The sequence below is a fragment of the Candida dubliniensis genome, chromosome R (assembly GCF_000026945.1).
Source record: "Candida dubliniensis CD36 chromosome R, complete sequence".
Taxonomy (NCBI): domain Eukaryota; kingdom Fungi; phylum Ascomycota; class Pichiomycetes; order Serinales; family Debaryomycetaceae; genus Candida; species Candida dubliniensis.
Window position 1 is genome coordinate 1,203,084 of NC_012867.1, and position 18,351 is coordinate 1,221,434.

The 18,351-nt window shown below is 35.2% G+C and overlaps 11 protein-coding genes and 4 non-coding genes across 15 annotated transcripts; 8 read left to right on the plus strand and 7 right to left on the minus strand. All coding sequences in view use genetic code 12, as the record gives it.

Moving 5' to 3' along the window:
- Positions 1–320: 320 nt before the first annotated feature.
- Positions 321–1,358, minus strand: CD36_31140 (cytoplasmic protein phosphatase type 2C, putative; the record flags this gene model as incomplete). The annotated part of the gene is made up of 1 exon (XM_002422062.1): positions 321–1,358. One exon carries the CDS (start codon positions 1,356–1,358, stop codon positions 321–323), a length of 1,038 nt encoding a protein of 345 aa, XP_002422107.1.
- Positions 1,359–2,470: 1,112 nt separating this feature from the next.
- On the plus strand, positions 2,471–3,499 carry CD36_31150 (glycosyl hydrolase, putative; the record flags this gene model as incomplete). The annotated part of the gene is made up of 1 exon (XM_002422063.1): positions 2,471–3,499. The coding sequence occupies one exon, from the start codon at positions 2,471–2,473 to the stop codon at positions 3,497–3,499; it is 1,029 nt and encodes a 342-aa protein (XP_002422108.1).
- A 30-nt stretch (positions 3,500–3,529) lies between these two features.
- On the minus strand, positions 3,530–4,525 carry CD36_31160 (conserved hypothetical protein; the record flags this gene model as incomplete). Its single annotated transcript, XM_002422064.1, has 1 exon — positions 3,530–4,525. The coding sequence occupies one exon, from the start codon at positions 4,523–4,525 to the stop codon at positions 3,530–3,532; it is 996 nt and encodes a 331-aa protein (XP_002422109.1).
- A 358-nt stretch (positions 4,526–4,883) lies between these two features.
- On the plus strand, positions 4,884–6,398 carry CD36_31170 (conserved hypothetical protein; the record flags this gene model as incomplete). The annotated part of the gene is made up of 1 exon (XM_002422065.1): positions 4,884–6,398. The coding sequence occupies one exon, from the start codon at positions 4,884–4,886 to the stop codon at positions 6,396–6,398; it is 1,515 nt and encodes a 504-aa protein (XP_002422110.1).
- Positions 6,399–6,751: 353 nt separating this feature from the next.
- On the plus strand, positions 6,752–8,287 carry CD36_31180 (V-ATPase B subunit, putative; the record flags this gene model as incomplete). Its single annotated transcript, XM_002422066.1, has 1 exon — positions 6,752–8,287. One exon carries the CDS (start codon positions 6,752–6,754, stop codon positions 8,285–8,287), a length of 1,536 nt encoding a protein of 511 aa, XP_002422111.1.
- A 140-nt stretch (positions 8,288–8,427) lies between these two features.
- On the minus strand, positions 8,428–10,803 carry CD36_31190 (aconitate hydratase, putative; the record flags this gene model as incomplete). Its single annotated transcript, XM_002422067.1, has 1 exon — positions 8,428–10,803. One exon carries the CDS (start codon positions 10,801–10,803, stop codon positions 8,428–8,430), a length of 2,376 nt encoding a protein of 791 aa, XP_002422112.1.
- A 328-nt stretch (positions 10,804–11,131) lies between these two features.
- Positions 11,132–11,536, minus strand: CD36_31210 (conserved hypothetical protein; the record flags this gene model as incomplete). Its single annotated transcript, XM_002422068.1, has 1 exon — positions 11,132–11,536. The coding sequence occupies one exon, from the start codon at positions 11,534–11,536 to the stop codon at positions 11,132–11,134; it is 405 nt and encodes a 134-aa protein (XP_002422113.1).
- Positions 11,537–11,970: 434 nt separating this feature from the next.
- Positions 11,971–12,061, minus strand: tRNA-Pro (TGG). Its single transcript has one exon. It is a non-coding gene; the product is annotated as a tRNA-Pro (tRNA).
- A 502-nt stretch (positions 12,062–12,563) lies between these two features.
- On the minus strand, positions 12,564–12,655 carry tRNA-Pro (TGG). Its single transcript has one exon. It is a non-coding gene; the product is annotated as a tRNA-Pro (tRNA).
- A 614-nt stretch (positions 12,656–13,269) lies between these two features.
- Positions 13,270–14,586, minus strand: CD36_31220 (inositol phosphosphingolipids phospholipase C, putative; the record flags this gene model as incomplete). The annotated part of the gene is made up of 1 exon (XM_002422069.1): positions 13,270–14,586. The coding sequence occupies one exon, from the start codon at positions 14,584–14,586 to the stop codon at positions 13,270–13,272; it is 1,317 nt and encodes a 438-aa protein (XP_002422114.1).
- A 194-nt stretch (positions 14,587–14,780) lies between these two features.
- CD36_31230 (conserved hypothetical protein) lies at positions 14,781–15,584 on the plus strand (the record flags this gene model as incomplete). Its single annotated transcript, XM_002422070.1, has 1 exon — positions 14,781–15,584. One exon carries the CDS (start codon positions 14,781–14,783, stop codon positions 15,582–15,584), a length of 804 nt encoding a protein of 267 aa, XP_002422115.1.
- A 153-nt stretch (positions 15,585–15,737) lies between these two features.
- Positions 15,738–15,811, plus strand: tRNA-Val (AAC). The gene has a single exon. It is a non-coding gene; the product is annotated as a tRNA-Val (tRNA).
- Positions 15,812–16,264: 453 nt separating this feature from the next.
- On the plus strand, positions 16,265–16,945 carry CD36_31240 (conserved hypothetical protein; the record flags this gene model as incomplete). The annotated part of the gene is made up of 1 exon (XM_002422071.1): positions 16,265–16,945. The coding sequence occupies one exon, from the start codon at positions 16,265–16,267 to the stop codon at positions 16,943–16,945; it is 681 nt and encodes a 226-aa protein (XP_002422116.1).
- Positions 16,946–17,135: 190 nt separating this feature from the next.
- Positions 17,136–17,217, plus strand: tRNA-Ser (AGA). Its single transcript has one exon. It is a non-coding gene; the product is annotated as a tRNA-Ser (tRNA).
- A 453-nt stretch (positions 17,218–17,670) lies between these two features.
- CD36_31250 (conserved hypothetical protein) lies at positions 17,671–18,300 on the plus strand (the record flags this gene model as incomplete). Its single annotated transcript, XM_002422072.1, has 1 exon — positions 17,671–18,300. The coding sequence occupies one exon, from the start codon at positions 17,671–17,673 to the stop codon at positions 18,298–18,300; it is 630 nt and encodes a 209-aa protein (XP_002422117.1).
- Positions 18,301–18,351: the final 51 nt, after the last annotated feature.

An 18,351-nucleotide genomic window follows, 5' to 3' on the forward strand; every position in this document is an offset into this window, starting at 1 on the left:
TCGATATTTATTACAACAACACCATTGCTCTTTGTTAACTATTATTTCTAACAATACCCCCATACACAGTTTATTTATTGCCTAGATTTGATTAGATGTGTACGTCAATTTCAATTATCATTTAAATTCTATTTTTCTTTCATGTAAAATACGTAAACTAATTAAATTAAATTAAATAATATAAATAAATAAATAAATATAGACAATATAATGATTAGGTCAGCCTCTAACTTCAACCACACTTAAGCTCTCAAGAATTCGAATCAATTGACCACGATTCTAGTAATTTGCTGTGGTTGTTTGTCCCATATCATCATCTTTCACCTCATAATACCCTTTTCCTTCAATATTTTTTCCTTCATTGATTCATACCAGTCATCCATGGTCTCGCCCTCTTTATTATGTATGGCAACTATAATCAATGTCATATTGTCAAACCCAATTCCTGTATAGTTGTTTGCCATGGTTAAACTGTCATTTAGTATGTACTCGACAATTTTATTCAATTTCCATCCTAAACTCAATTTATCTCTGATTAATTTAACTAATTGGTCATTTTTGAAACAATCCCACACCCCATCACAAGCTATTACTAAAAATTCAGGCGAATCTAACTTTTCCATATCATATAGCATTATATCTGGTTCAACTGTCACTTGGAACAATTCCGGTGGTAATGTGATTAGCTTATCACCCAATAGCTTTTGATTTTCTTTAATATATTTATTTCTTGAACTTGACAAATATGGTAGTTTGAACTTGAAATCACCAAATGCTCTTGACAATGCTAGAACTTCATTAATTCTATTATTTAGTATATATCCATTACTATTCTCTATTCTGACTCTTTCCCCCATATTACTAGGTTTGTGATCAAATGACATAGGTTTGGCATATCCATTCTTTGAAATAATACAACGTGAATCACCGGTGTTGGCAACAACAATATAATTTGAAATCATTGCCACTACAGTGGCTGTAGACCCACAATTGACCATGTTTGCATGGTGAGATAAATCCTTATCGATCTTAAAAAATGAGTCCTTTAAAATATCAAATACATTCTTAAGATCTATATCTTTGATTTGTTTCAAAAAGACTGCACTAGCAAGTTTATTCAACTTCATGAATACAAGTTTAGGTAAATGCTCAGCTAAATATTTGGAGCAATTCTTACCACCATGACCATCAAAAACACCAAATACAGCCAAATTTTCATGTTCGTTTATTTTGACATCATGAGCATCTTCCATAGTCATTCGATAACCTTGCATGGACCCTATACAGTACGTCAAATTGGTATAGGATTTATAATCCAATTCTTTCTCTTCAATTGGATGTGATAATAATTGACCCATTGAAACAATTGATATTTAGATCTATTCTTCTTTCCCACGAGTCTTTTTTATTTTTTAAATGTACTAATTGAAAATCACATAAAGTGGAAGTGGCAAAGTACTTTATCTAACTTGGAATGAATGGAGTAAAGTAAAATGTTGGGTCTATTTTTTTTTTCTATGTGTAGTAATATAATTGTAACAAGAAGTAAAATAAAATAAACTAAAGAAAGAAATTATATATTTTTATATGTATTTGAAACCCCATCAAATATAATTATCTTAATCGTTTCTCTATTCCTGTTTAAAAAAATAACAACAGCAAAAACAGAGAGAAAAAGAAAGAGAGCATCAATACACGCACACACCCGCTCGCGACTTTCTGTTTTTTTTTTTTTTTTTTTTTTGGCTGTCGTACTTTGTCGGATTTGTTGGGGAAACGAACTCAATTTTGGCTGATAAAGAGTTGTCCTTTTTTTTTAGTATTTTCATCATTAATCAGCGACATTTATTTGATTGATTAAATATGGTGAATTCCTGCTACTACTCTTCTTTCCTCCTCCGCATTATCGTACAACTAAAATCTCTGGATACGAGGAGGGTGGTGCTGGCGATATTTGTAAATAACCAAACACACAAAACACAGGTAAACAAGAAAGAAAGGTAAAAGTATAATGTCTCGTGACGGTTCAGAACTTAATATGGTTTTGTAGCAGCAGCAGCAGCAACCAGTTTGAATATTGTGGTCATTGCTGTTTTTTATTAATTGATACAAAATAGAAAAGGATTATCTTTGTGTATTATGTTCATTTTTTTCTATTATGCGCATTCTCTCTATCTCTATACTTTATTTATGGTCCCAGTTTGGAGAAATTGCAAATTCTCCTTTCTTTCTCACCAGCCTCCTCCTCCACCTCCTCTTTCCCCCTTTTTCAAGCCGACAGAAAAAAACGGAATCTACATATATTAATAGATAAAATCAAGAATCACTTCCAGTGGAACTTTTCCTTTTATTATAATTATTATTTTTTCCCTCCAGTCACTCAAAACTCTTATTAGTATTATTATATTTGTTGATTAACTTTTTATTTTTATTTTTCTGTTTGATGAAAACCACCCTGATTTAAGATAATATGAGAATTCCATTGATTAACCGAAACTCAATTGAAGGTTGTAAGGATTACAAGCCTCCGCAGACTTTCCCAATTGGTCCATTTCAAAAATGGCGTCATAACCCAATAATGAAACCAGACCCAAATGTTGAATGGGAAAGTGGCTATTTATATAATGCTACTGCAATTGTGGTAGATGATAAGGTTTTCATGTTATATAGAGCCCAAAATAAAGAGAAGCTTTCTTCAATTGGTATTGCTTGGTCCGAAGATGGTATTAATTTTGAGAAACATAAGAAACCAGTCATCACTGCCACTGAGTCCTACGAACAGGGAGGTGGATGCGAGGATCCACGAATTGTAAGAGATCCCGTGTCAAAGTTATTTGTCGTCACCTACACATCCTATGATCGAATTACTGCAAGATTATGTGTTGCGACGCTGGAAGATTTGTTTCATTGGACCAAACATGGACCTATAGTCCCACCATATTGGCAAGATATCGCCGTGGAAAGTAACGGAAAGAATTTGATTAGAAACAATTGGCTGAAATCGGGAGCCATATTCACTGAAAGGGCACCCGATGGGAAATACTACATGATTTGGGGCGATTCAGAACTACACCTTGCAGAATCAATGGATTTGGTGAATTGGAAACTCACAAATAATTCTGTCAATTGGAATACCTGGGCAAAGGCAATTTTCATTCGTGAAAATAAACTTCTTGAAAGTGGACCAGCCCCAGTGAAAATGGCAGGGAAGTCTAATCAATGGATATTTGTTTATAATGCAGCTACTACTGGTGGTGGCGACCTTCCCAAAAATGCCTACACTGTCAATCAAATGCTAGTTGATTACAATGACATCCATAAAGGACCCGTGGCAAGATTGGAACAACCTGTTTTAAAACCAGAGCTGGCAAATGAAAAAGAAGGTCAGGTAAACCAAGTGGTTTTCTGCGAAGGTTTGGTACAGTTCAAGGGTCAATGGTTTATGTATTTTGGTCAAGGTGATTCTGAGTTGGGCGTTGCTATAGCCCCTGTAAATTAAGTAACTAAATTAGATAATGATGTATTGTTTTTACTTTCTTTCTATAATATCTCTGATCATCAATGTCAATAAAATATCTATGCTGTTTTCCAGATTATCTATAGCAAGAAACCCGCAATTCCATTCACGAGCCAATTGCTTGCCTTGCTCTATTAACTTTGGTGACGCTAGATTACTGTTTTTGTGTGTGCATAATATCCAGATTGGAGGCGAATAATCTTTCGTTTCTATATCTTTCTTATCACTGTTACCACTGCTAGATTCTTTTAGTAGATTTCGAAGCGCTACTTTGAAGGAAAACAAATCTTGTTCTTTCTCTGCATTCTTTTTCCTGATATATTCATTATACTCCTGCCAGGCATCATCCAATGCACCTTTGATAACCGGCAATAACTTGAACGTGTTATCATCTGTAGTATTTGATATACTCTCGTCATATCCCGGAGGTGACGAGCCTGGAACAGCACTATAGACAAAAAAATAACCATTTATGTTGCCATTCAATTCACTAGCCCCACTGGCAACTAACAAGGGGTTTGTGGATACCGGTTTACGGGGTTCGTTGGCTAGGTTTCCTAATATTTCTTTATCCAAATTGGTGTACAATGAGGCTTCCAAGAATGGAACCACTTGTTGTGGGTTAAAACTGGGTGTATCTATCAATTCAACTAAAATTGGACCAACATCATTATTAACAACTTTATAGTACTCATTGTGGGGAACAAATTCATTTGAGTTTACCAGAGGACTAAGAATCGTGTTCTCGTTTCCTTTCACAAATTCAGTTAAGATCTTTGAGGCCTCATTGGAAGGCTTATAATTGAAAAGAATTGGATGTATCTGATGAGTTGGATAGTACGTGTCTCGGAAGTTTCCTGCGGTTAGCTTGGATATAGTAGATGTTTTACCTGATTTTGGTCCTCCTAAAAATGCAAGCCGTACAGGATTAGAATAATTCAAAGGAGTGACAGTTGAAGAATCGAAGTGGGTTGATGATTTTTTGTCCTTTTTCTTTAGCGATGTCATTGTAAAGTACTTCTTCAATCAATAAAAGCATAAGCTAAAATGACAATAACTCTAATTCTTTTTTATCTATTATTACTAATATTTAGTCTTTTTTTTGTTTTTTTTTTTTTTCTTTTTTGCTTTGTCGTACGAAGTTAGCACGGAGTATAGCTTTGTTCTCGTGTAAAATTGTCTCTACAACAAGCTAATGGTCCTTATGGCAGAATCCCCTAAAAAACAAATCGGGTCGTGTGAATTTGCTTGACTTTGCGATAAATAATCATTAATCCACGATAAGTACAAAAAAAAACAGAGTTAGTAGTTACAATTGTTTTATCTAAAGTTGAGAGGGAGGAGCTTGAATGAGAAGATTATAATAATGACAACCAGGAAAGAATCTGAATCAAATAATCTAGTTAAAAATGGTTCAGATATAGACTACACTAGACATTTGCTGGATTTTCAGAAAAGAGCACGTCTTGATGATGTTACAATTGATCAATATGAACATCAAATTAACATAATATTCCAAATAGCCAATATTCTACAGCATGACGCAAGAAAAGGTTTAGATGATCTATATTATCTTCTAGATCATGAGCTACCGACACCGTCAATCTTTTCAATAATTAGTCTATCAATACAGTTAAAGAAGCTTCAACTATTGGATTTGAAACTAAGATTCGGTTCTATCCGCAGGGCAAGAGAGCAATTAACTACGAAAGTTGAACAGTTAACAGATAAAAAGTTGCTTTTCGAGCAAAAGTTAGACCAAATAAGACTTAAGATGCTTAAAAGGGAGGCATCTATGATACGAATATATGAGGACGAATTGGAGAAGTTAAACACAAAAATAGAAGATTATCATTTGACAAAGATAAAACAGGTAGAGCTCCAAGCACTAAAACTACAACATGCTAATTTTAAAGTTATATGTGAAGTATCATTCCATCAAAAGGATAAAAAGTTGTTTTTAAACCAACAGCCCATATTGAAAGTAGACGAGTTTTTGGGGTATAATTTATTAGTGATAAACCAATTTCTTGAAAGATTAATTGTTTTACAGTCGCAGTTATCCTATTTATTCAACATGGGATTACCATATTTGAATGAGCTAATTACGTTTTTGCCCGATGAAAAGTTTTATAACTTAATTCAAAAAAAGGAAATGATAATATTGGGGAGAGATGTCAATGAAGAAGATCACGAGCAAGAGGACTTGAAAACACCAAGTATCCCTAATGACATCCAGAACCCTACAGAAAAGATCTTTAGGATGGGGGATGGATATAATTTACCACCTTCATCGAAAACGTTGAACTATCAAATGCGCCGAAGAGCGTCTTCTGTCGAACCTGCAGATTTAAACAACATTCCCGTCATTAAAGAACAATCTCTGCCTTTGTCATCTTCATCAAAGAAATCTGTATCTAAGAAGATAATAATCCCACACAAAATAATAAACAAACCTTTCAATAAGCTATCAATTAAGGATTTTCTCAAATTTGTCAATGTCATAGTTAAAATTATAATCAATTTTCAATCATTTCTCATTAGCACAAACAGTAACGAGGAACCCAAAATACTGGATTGGTGTGATTTCCAAATAATTCTTCAAGAAGTTATAAAGGTAGACCAGGTGTTGAAAGATCGAATTTATAATGAGTCTCCTGTAAATACCGTAATTACCCAGATTTCAAAAAAAATTGAAACCAAAGGAAACTTTGAAAGTACAATGGAGCTTGTTTATAACACTCTCATGAGATCGTCATATAGTAGGAAACAGCACTGCGGGCCAGTAGCATTACAAGATTTGAACCTCAAATCATTAATCAGCAATCAACCTAAGCTAAATTTTAGCAACGAATGGGATATTGTGAGTGGAATGTTGTAATTAGTGAACATAAGTAGAAATAAATCCTCTCAAATGAAATATTAAATCAATTTACTTATTTTGAATCTGTAATTACCCTAACCATCAGTACTACTTGTTACATTTTGAAGAACCTTCAGCAAGTATAGGTCGTGCGTGGTTTCAAAAAGTAATTTAAATCTGAATTTGTTTCAACGAGTTTTTGACAATGTTGAATATAAAGTGAACAAAAAAAAAAAAAAAAAGAGAAAAAAGAGAGTGAAATTGGCCGTTTCTTATCGTTCTTGTTGTTTTCTATAAATTTTTTCATCTTATTTATTTCTACAATCAATTTCAGCATTCTTTTTCTTTTTCATTTTATTTAACAAGCAATAATGTCACTTTCTGATAAAGAATTGTTTGAATTAAACAAAAAAGCAGTAACAGAGGGTTTCAAAATCAAACCAAGAATTAATTATAACACTGTTGGTGGTGTCAATGGTCCATTGGTTATCTTAGACAATGTTAAATTCCCACGTTACAATGAAATTGTTAATTTGACGTTGCCAGATGGCTCTGTGAGACAGGGGCAAGTTTTAGAAGTTAGAGGTACCAAGGCAATTGTTCAAGTTTTCGAAGGTACGTCAGGTATCGATGTTAAAAAAACCAGAGTTGAATTTACTGGTGAAAATTTGAAAATTCCTGTTTCCGAAGATATGTTGGGTAGAATTTTTGATGGTTCAGGTAGACCAATTGACAAAGGACCAAAGATATTTGCTGAAGACTATTTGGATATTAATGGATCACCAATTAATCCATATGCTCGTATTTATCCTGAAGAAATGATTTCCACTGGTGTTTCTGCAATTGATACTATGAACTCAATTGCTAGAGGTCAAAAAATCCCAATTTTCTCAGCCTCTGGTTTACCTCATAATGAAATTGCTGCCCAAATTTGTAGACAAGCAGGGTTGGTCAGACCAACAAAAGATGTCCACGATGGTCATGAAGAGAATTTCTCCATTGTGTTTGCTGCTATGGGTGTAAACTTGGAAACATCAAGATTTTTCAAACAAGATTTCGAAGAAAACGGGTCTTTGGAAAGAACTACCTTGTTTTTGAATTTGGCTAATGATCCTACAATTGAAAGAATTATTACCCCACGTTTGGCTTTGACCACTGCTGAATTCTTGGCTTATCAAACTGAAAGACACGTTTTGACTATTTTGACAGATATGTCCTCTTATGCCGATGCCTTGAGAGAAGTCTCTGCTGCCAGAGAAGAAGTCCCAGGTAGAAGAGGTTATCCAGGTTATATGTACACTGATTTGTCAACAATCTATGAAAGAGCTGGTAGAGTTGAAGGTAGAAATGGTTCTATCACCCAAGTGCCAATTTTGACTATGCCTAATGATGATATTACCCATCCAATTCCTGATTTGACTGGTTATATTACTGAAGGTCAAATTTTCATTGATAGACAATTGCACAACAGAGGTATTTATCCGCCAATCAATGTGTTACCTTCATTATCACGTTTGATGAAATCTGCTATTGGTGAAGGTATGACCAGAAAGGATCACGGTGATGTATCCAATCAATTGTATGCTAAATATGCCATTGGTAAAGATGCTGCTGCAATGAAAGCTGTTGTTGGGGAAGAAGCGTTGTCTACAGAAGATAAATTGTCCTTAGAATTTTTGGAGAAATTTGAAAAGAACTTCATTTCTCAAGGAGCCTACGAAAACAGATCTATTTTTGAATCTTTAGACTTGGCCTGGTCATTATTAAGAATCTATCCTAAGGAATTGTTAAATAGAATCAGTCCAAAGATTTTGGAAGAGTTCTACGGTAGAGATAGGGAACAAGATGATGATGAAGACGAAGAAGAAGACCCAGATAAATCTGGTGATAAATTAATTGATGCTTAGAAAGATTTCAAGGTTTAGTAGATATCATTTTTTGTTATTATGATAATTCTATCAAGACTTCTACTATTAATAGTATTATGCACTATTCTTTTTTTTTTTTTAATTCAGACAAAAATTATCTATATTATACAGTGATCTATTTACAATCCCTTTTTTGTGTTACCAATGTAATTGATAGCAGAACCTGCTTTAAAGAACTCAACTTGGTCTTTGGACATTGTATGTTTGGCTAAAATTTCAAATTCAGAACCATCTCTTTTAGTAACTTTAACACGTAAAGTACCTCCATTGTTACCGTCCTTGGCAATCATTTCTTTCAAATCTATAGTTGTCAACAAATCACCAGATGAAATTCTGTCGTAATCGTTTTCGTCTGCAAAAGTTAATGGCAACATTCCTTGTTTCTTCAAATTGGTTTCGTGGATTCTAGCAAAAGATTTAACGAAAATCACTGAGCCTCCTAAGAAACGAGGTGATAATGCAGCGTGTTCTCTAGCAGAACCTTCACCATAATTATGTTCGGCTACTACAACCCAAGGTCTAGATTCATCCTTCCATTTAATCATCAATTCAGGAATACCGTATGCATCACCATTCAAATCATAAGCCTTGTTAACTTCACCTGTTTCTTTGTTCACAGCACCGATCAATGTGTTATATGAAATGTTTTCCAAATGACCCTTGTATTTCAACCAGACACCAGCAGCTGAAATATGATCGGTAGTACATTTTCCTTCGACCTTTAATAAGACTGTGGTTGACAACTCTTCACCAGACCATGGTTGGAAAGGCTCCAAAAGTTGTAATCTATCTGAGCTTGGTGATACATTGACTTCAACTTCTGGTTTTGGTTGTGGGTTTGCTTCAGGGTAAAATTCAGAACGGCCAGGGATGAATCCAGATTGTGGCAAATCTTTACCTTGCGGTGGTTGGAATCTGAACTCTTCACCATTTGGTAATTTGATTGAATCCGTCACTGGATTGAAATTCATATCTCCCGAATATATCATGGCTGTGACCATATCTGGAGAAGTTAAAAAGTTCATAGTATTTCTGTTACCATCGTTTCTGGCACGGAAATTTCTGTTGAATGAAGTGAAAATGGCATTAAAGTCTGTTGATGTCTTTGGGACATCGGTTCTGTCCCATTGACCAATACATGGTCCACATGCATTAGCCAACACTATGGCACCATTGCTCTCAAAAGTGTTTATTAAGCCATCTCTTTCAATTGTGGCTCTGATTTGTTCTGACCCTGGTGTGACAAAAAAAGGAATTTTGGGTTTTAATCCAACTGCTTCCGCTTGTTTGATGATAGAAACAGCACGGGACATGTCTTGGTACGAAGAGTTGGTACATGAACCAATTAACCCAGCAGAAACGGTTTCTGGCCAACCTTCCTTTTGAGCGGTCTCACCGAATTTAGAAATCGGAGTAGACAAATCTGGGGTAAAAGGCCCGTTCACATGGGGCTCTAATTCAGAAAGATTGATCTCAATGACTTTATCGTATTCTGCCCTTTCATCAGCTTGCAAAAATTTAAATTCAGAATTCACCAAATCAGCAGCTTCGGCAATTGGTTCTCTATGTGTCTCAATCAAATACCTCTTGTGGGCTTCTTGGTATGGGAAAGTCGACGTAGTAGCACCAATTTCGGCACCCATATTACAGATAGTAGCCATACCAGTACATGATAATGTTTTAACACCATCACCAAAGTATTCTACGATATATCCAGTACCACCTCTGACAGTCAAAATACCTGCCAATGTAGTGATTACATCTTTGGGGGAACTCCATCCAGATAATTGTCCAGTTAATTTGACACCCAAAATCTTTGGTGCTTTTAATTCCCAAGGAGTACCAGTCAATGCGTCAACAGCATCTGCACCACCAACACCAATGGCAATTGCACCCAAACCGCCCGCATTGGGGGTATGAGAATCGGTACCTAACATCATCAAACCTGGTGCAGCAAAGTTCTCCAAAACAATTTGATGAATGATACCTGATCCTGGTCCCCAAAACTGAATACCGTATTTTTCACCACAACTCTGCAAAAAATCAAAAACCTCTTTATTTGTTGCTATGGATTTAACTAAATCTTCCTCGGCACCATCTTTACCGACAATCAAATGGTCACAATGAATGGAGGCTGGAACTGCGGTAGAACTCATACCACACGTCATAAATTGTAATAATGCCATCTGAGCAGAAGCATCTTGCATGGCTACTCTATCTGGGTGCAACTTCAAATACTGTTGGCCCCTTATATCACTTACGTTGGATGAAGTAAGACTCTCTTCTGGATTGCATAAATGTGAATATAAAATCTTTTCTGCTAATGTCAATGGTTGATTTTTCAATATTTTCTTAACCGTCGATAAGTTGTTGATCAATTTAGAATATGGTGGAGTTCTCGATTGATACTCTGGAGGAACTGAAAAGTTAAATGCTTGAGTGGCTAACGCACGTCTCGATACGTTGCCGCTTAATACTGATCTGGCTCTTAACATTGTCTAATAAATAGAAAAACAACCAAAGAAGGGAAATTATAGGAGTGAAAAAAAAAAAAAAAAAAAAAAAAGAAAGAAGAATGAAAAATAAAACAGTGTAAAAAACTCTCTACTATTTGTACTGTCCAATAAGTGTTAGCATAGATATGATTACATGGTGGAGAGAGAGAACCAAAAAAAAAAATTTTTTTCTTCTCCTACATGCTGCAAAGGCTAATCAATTGAGATATGACTCAATTTGGGGAAATGCCGTTTTTACTATAGGCACGTGACCTTCCACTATTTACTCACACATCATACATGATTTCATATTTTTTTTTCTATAAATTCATACTAATCCCCTCCAAGCTCTATTTACCCATCCGCAATCTCTTATGTTGTCATCTTTGGCATCTATTTTCCAATTAGTCTTTGGATCGTTGTACTTTTCAGAAATGCCCTCTCCAGCTGGTTTTGAAATACACACAAATCTTCCATCTGGTAGAAAGCATCTTATTTGGGACGATGGGTAAGGGCAAGGGCAAAACTTTGGTGCTTCAACACACAATCCTGTATCTGGACATAGATATTTATCACATTGGGAATTCAAAACTACACTTTCATATTCTTGAGGGGTTCTTACGCCTTGATTCTGTTGTTGTCTACCACCAGCATTGAAATTATTCAAAAAATCAAAGATATTAGCAGATGCCAATGCAATAGCAAAAGTTATAACGATTAGTTTCTGAAACATGGTTTATTTGAGGAAGTGATTGGGTCGATTAATGAGCTGGATAGTGGAAAAAAATAAAAACACGTCAACTATTTTTTTTTTTCTTCCAGAAATGTCGACCTTGGCGTTAAAAAAAAAAAAAAATTTCTCACTCATCTAGAAAAGAGCCTTCACCACATCAACCAAAGTCACTTCTTTGTATTTAATTCGAGAAAATGATGTAGAATACATGTTTTTCCGAATGTAACTACTAGTAGGTTATCAATATATGTGATCATTGGATTTGTTAGTAGTTATTTGTTTCGTGATTTAGTGTGTTAGTTCTCTTTTGGAGACCACATATGTTTCTCCACTCTAATTAAATTGTAGAAGATGCAACGAACCTTGAAGTCACCAAATTTTTATCAAAACAAATAGATACATAAATAACTACAAAAAAAAACTTAAAAAAATAAGGGGCAAACGGGGAATTGAACCCCGGACCTCCTCGAGACTTATGTTTGAATTATACCCAAACGAGGAATCATACCACTAGACCATTCGCCCTAAATTGTGACAACGCTACCAACTGTGTTTATTACCTGAAATTATTCCAACAAGGTTGTCAGAGATACAAACTTAACTATCTAAGAGAAACAACATCAAAATGGACAGCTAGACAATATCAGTAGAGCTCACGGTATTAAAAAAATTGTCACGATAAGTTAAGCATTATTGTTGACAAATCTAAAATGCAATTAACGTGTAAGATAATACCCAGAATAATTTGCAATCGTTATAACAGCATTATGCTGAAAATGAGAGCAAGAAAGACCGACAAAATGATATGGTTTGTTACTAAAATGTAAGAATTTCTGGTTAAAGATATTATTCCTGTGAAGGGTTTTGCTTGTTGTGTCCAAGTAAATTGTTATTGTTCAAAAACTTGCTCCCATCTTTAGTATACCAAATTCTTGTTGGAGTCACTGTTTCACTTTTTAACTGAATAAAACCGTCTTTTAGCTAATGATTTAAAAAAGGAATGTTGCTGGAATTAAAAAAAAAAGTTGGGGCAAACGGGGAATTGAACCCCGGACCTCCTCGAATTTTATGTTTGGTGAAAAACCCAAACGAGGAATCATACCACTAGACCATTCGCCCAAATTTGCGAAATTCCCACTTTCTAACTACAATATATGGTTAAAACCTGTATACATTTAAGATTCTAAAAGCTTTTTTGGTACAATTACATGCGTACACATTCTATCCTTTTATATTATATATCCTCTTAATTACATTTTTTGGGTTAGCTTATGATATCCAATATGTCACGTACGGGATTAGAAATTGGATAATCGAGTTTGCAAAACTCTTGTTGATTTGAAAACTTTTAATCAGAATTTGGGTCAAATCCTTTTCAAAAAAAAGTATTAATTTCAAAGTACTGAAAAGAAAATTTTATGATCTTCCTAGTACTACTGCTGAATAACCAAATCAATACCGAGATTCAATTTTATATATAATTATTCCAAAGACGTCTTTTTGGTTGCGAACTAACAAAAGACAATAAAATACCGGTGCAACACATTGCTATTTCCGATTATATGGAAGCTACGGTAGCGAGACTTATTGATATTCTATAAATATGAAACTTCTATTATTATGAAACCTCTATAAATATAATTAATTATGATTTGAATGATTAAAAAGATCTTCGTATTGATACATCTTCTAAAAAAAAAAAACAACAAATAGGAAATTTAACCACTTAGACACTATACCTCCTTCTTCCTGATATAAGTATAAGCATCTTCCACTTCCATTTGTACTTCCTGTAAAGCTCTCAGCTCAGCCCGGACCCCCATATACCATATTAACCCATTGATTAAACCTGTCACCACCACCAATGTAGTCAAAAACAAAAAGATCACAGAAACCCAAGCTGCTGCGTTTGCAACAAAAACCACTGCAACATGCATTCCAACAACAAATATGATCGATATTATAAAATGCAACTTTCGCCAAAGTATTTGGAATGGGATTGTGAATCTTCGGTATTGAGATATTTCAGCCAAAAGTTCTCTATAAACCGATTCCTTTTCTTCATTATCTGAAACTTCATCAGCCAGTCCAATTCTTTCTTCCTTTGGCCTAATCACCAAATCCACGCTGTACGCAAAATGGTCTGAGTAGGAGCAAGAAAGAGGAGGGGGTAATTTATCAACAAACTTAACCTGAGCAGCCACTGGTGTGATATTAGAAGCATCAATTAGTGCATAATCCAAACGACAGGCCTCCCAAAGTGGTCTGGATTCCCTCCACGTGTTAAGCCTAGAATTGCATGTCACGCCTGCTAACGATATTTGGTCCTCAAGAGAAAGTGTAGCTATTTGGTCATTTGGAACAACATTATCCGCGTTCAAAACATTCCAAGAATCGGTTAGTCCACCTTCAACGGTAAATAGTTTGTATGGCAACGAGTCTGGCTTAGAATTTAAATCACCGACTTGAATTACTGCATACCCCGCTTTTTTCAACATTCGAACCAATTTGGCAAAGTCCCAGGCTTGGCAGGCTCTATGAGTAGAGTAACTGGCATCTCCAGAACCATAGGGAGCATGCATATGGGAGTTTAGTAATGCAATTGGCAAAATATCAGGGTGGTGTGGCTGGAACATGGTAACTGCAATACTTTTACCAACATAAAAGTCACCTCTGAAAAATGCGGATGGCCGGCCATTGATGGGGAACCGGTAAAGAAAAGTTTCGGCAATGGAAATCTTTGACAAAACAGCCAACCCAGGACCACTTACTATACCAGCTTTAAAGACTCGTCTATACGGATATCGCGGACGACACACTAAATCTAAGTACTGCCAATCTTCTTCACACCAAATCTCTTGTAAAGCAACTATGTCATAATCTTCATCAGGACTCTTGGGATTTGCAAGAGCATCTGCAATTGCTCGCAATCTCTCCTTTCTATGCTTTGATATAAATTTTAGACCCCAAGTGTTAAATGTTAAAAGTTTAATGAATTGTTTTTTAGGTTCACTAACAACCTTTGAACCACCAAGATCATCTAGACTCATGCTTCAGTATTCCAGCAAGCACTCAGATATAATCAAATAGTATATATATATATCTGTCTCTTACGTACAATGGTAATTAATTTGGTTGTTTACTGAATGGGTTTCAGAATTTCTCTTAACAGTATTTGGTTTCTGCATAATATTTTTGTTTTGTTGTTTTGTTTTTTTCTATTGCATAAAGATCGTTTGTTTTGATGTCTCAAGTTTTTTTTTTTTTTTTTTTTTTGGTTGTTTTGGTTTTGTTGTTACCACTTAATCATCACCAACAGCATCTAATCATGGACACGGTAGAACGAGCCTACGAAAAGTTTCAAAATCAGATGATTGCATTTGATAACTTGAAGATTGAAATGAACGAGCTAGCAGTGGATCTAGATCAGCAACTATCTGACAAGCAATCGCTAATTCTACAACAGGAACAAGATCATAAACAAAAAGTCAATGACTTGACCAACCAGGAATACAAGCTAAAGATCCAGGCTAAATCGTTAAAGGAAAAAGAAAACGCCACAAGAGACAAGTTGAATTTGGCAATGCGTTCTTTAGAACAACAAAAACTGAAAGTGGAAGATTTGGTAAAGAAGAAACAAAGTTTGGTTGACACAAAACAGGAATTGGAATCACAGATAAAACAACTTGAAACAACCATTGAACAGGGAACGAAGGAGCTCAATAAGTCAAACGACAATATGCTGTTGCAAATGAACAAGAACCTAGTCGAATTAAACAAATACGAAGTATACACCGGTTTAAAGATTGAGGTACAGAGTAACGAGCTAATGCGTTTCAAATTCTTCAACTTGGATCCCAATGATTATGACAGAGAGTTTGCTATTACTTTGAATATTGGTGGTAGCACATACATTATAGAGGACACAAGTCCCAAATTATCTGAAGAAACTGTTAATCAGATACAAGATAAATTAAACCAACATAAACAGCTTAGTAAGTTCCTAAAAGAAGTTAGGAATCTCTTCAAAGACTTTGTGCAGTATTAGGTATTTTTAGCTGACTCAGTTATGTATTTTTCCAATAATAAATTGTATTATCTAGCTCATATTGAACAAGAATATAAAGACTATACAAATGAATTTAATGTGTGATATTTTATGAATTTGAAAAAGCATAACAATTTCAAGTACAACCGAGTTGGTTCCGTGGTCTAGTTGGTTATGGCATATGCTTAACACGCATAACGTCCCCAGTTCGATCCTGGGCGGAATCATCTTTTTTGCTTCTCCTTTTTAGGAGAGAGAAATAGAAACAAGTTTGTTTCGCGTTTGACCAAATGGAGATATATCAATCTCTGTTTGCTTGGTTGGCGGAGATACAAAAAAAAGTCTGAACAACGTGTTTTGCTCTGTAGTAGTGTTAAGAAGGCTGGACAGATTCCGTATACTTTTTTTTTATATACTGACCAATCTTCACAGGTTATCCAAACAACTATATATAACTCCATCGTATTTAACACCGGATTTGCATTCCATTCTCCATATTGTAGGTTTTAACTACCCGATATCCGCGCCAGCAATGAAGGGCGGAGATAAACGAATTAATAGAAAAATCACAAGAACAAACAACAGAAAAACAATTCCTTTTTAAACCCACAGTTCCATTTCTCATTTCATTTACTTTTTTGCTCCCTTGGCTAACTCTCAACCAACGTATCAAGCAAACCATGTCTTCCCCCAGCGAGAGAATCATTGGTCATATGAACAAAGACCACCAATTGGCTTTGTCAGACTATGTTGTTGTTTATGGTGATGTCAATCCAGCAAACTTGATTGAAGAATCAGTCAAATTAGTTTCTGTTGATGAAAAACAGATAGTTATTGACTATGATATAATCAAGCCACCCATCACTAAAACCTTGTCTCTTTACTGGCATGATGCAAAGGAAGATGAGAATTTAGAGGTAAAAACATACGGAGACATTAAGGGGAAATTGATAGCCATGGCCAAGTATTGTGCCAACGAACAAGGGTATGCGGTTAAAAAATTGACAAAAGTTTATGGGCCAGATTTCTTGGGTGCTCCAATGTACTTGGTTTGGCTTGTCTTGTTTATTAATGCTTATGATCCGACTATTTTGAGAAAGTTATTTGCCAACGACGCCTTATTCAACAAATTAATTGGATATTTACCAGGGTGGACATTCGCTTTTTACCGTGAATTGGAAAAAAACGCACACAGACACATAATTGGGCTCCTGATTGCACATTTAGGGGAAATCTTGTTCTTTACGAAAGGCTACCTTGCTAAATACAGAGCCCCCGAAAATCAAAGATGGGTTTGGTATATCATGAATTTTTTTGAAGGCTTCCCAGTGATGCTTAGACTTAGAAGAGTAACTAAATAGACCTTCTTCTCTTAGAGTTGACATTTTTTTTTATTTTTTTATTAGGAAATTTATATGTTAGTAGAGTGATATTATGACGTTTATATTGGACTTTCTTCTCTAGGTATTGAATTATAATTTTATTAAGTTTTAGCCACTGTACTAAATCGAATATCATAGAAAAAATGGGGACCGAAACCCTCGTTCAAGTGGCAACTTGTCCGAGTGGTTAAGGAGAAAGATTAGAAATCTTTTGGGCTTTGCCCGCGCAGGTTCGAGTCCTGCAGTTGTCGTTATTTTTTTGAGTTTGTAAAAACTCAATAATCAAGATGACCTCTGTATATCTTTTAAAATATACCCAGTTAATCTGAAAGATCAAGTTGGACTATACTTTCGTTGTTGTTATATCTAATTAAAAGTGTATTGTGGCGTTCAACACGACCTAGTATGTTGGTCTTTTTTTTTTTTTTTTTCTTGCGCATAGCTACGACTTCGTTTTCACAGAGTTTTGTGCTCCACTCCTCAGTTCGTAGGTCTGATTTTGCTTTATTGTTTTCTTATACACATAAACTAACTGTCAATGCTTCAATACTCCTATCACAAACAATCATAACTTACAGACACTGGTCTTGAACAAGTCAATACATCTACTTTTGCTTTATCTTCCTTTATAAGGTGTGTTTTTTTTTTTGTTTTGTTTTGTGTGCTCAAAGCTTTGATCAATACCATACATTCGTTTTACATCTATGAATATGAATATTGAGTCTCACCGGGACGAGTCGGTCTCAACTAACCCGAACAGTTTACACATGCAGTTTTTCCAAGACGGTCAAGGGCAAATTTCTCCAGTGCACCTTGATCCAACATCTATGATTGTGAATAGAGTTACAATAAACACATTGGAAGAGCAACTGACAAATCCAAAGGTTTTCGACGACAACCACGATATCGATGAAAATGACAAGTACTCAGAGGATAAGCTCGACCCTATAGCGTTTGCCATCAGAAATAGAAAGTTTAAAGCAGAATTGACACCAGATGAAAGAGGATATATTATTGGCAGATCAGTAAGCACAAGTGTTCAGGAACTAGCAAAAGAACTAAAACTATCCCGCAGTACTATACAGCATACTCTCAAGATGTGTCGACAAAGAAAGCATAACAAAACCCTTAATCAAAATAGAGGGAGGAAACTAGCCATCTCTCCAGAAGAAATGGAAAAAGTACTTAAGTTAATAGACCAGAGACCCGGAATAAGTAAGCAAGAAATAATATCGTCTTTGGATTTAAAAGTGAGTTCCCGAACTCTTTCTAGAGCTTTACAAAGACATGGAACAACAAAAAGGCTAATGCTGCGAAGCCATGGCAAGCAATAAATGACTTTATTTTAATTCCAAATTGCAGTCGATGAGAAAAGTTTGCAAAAT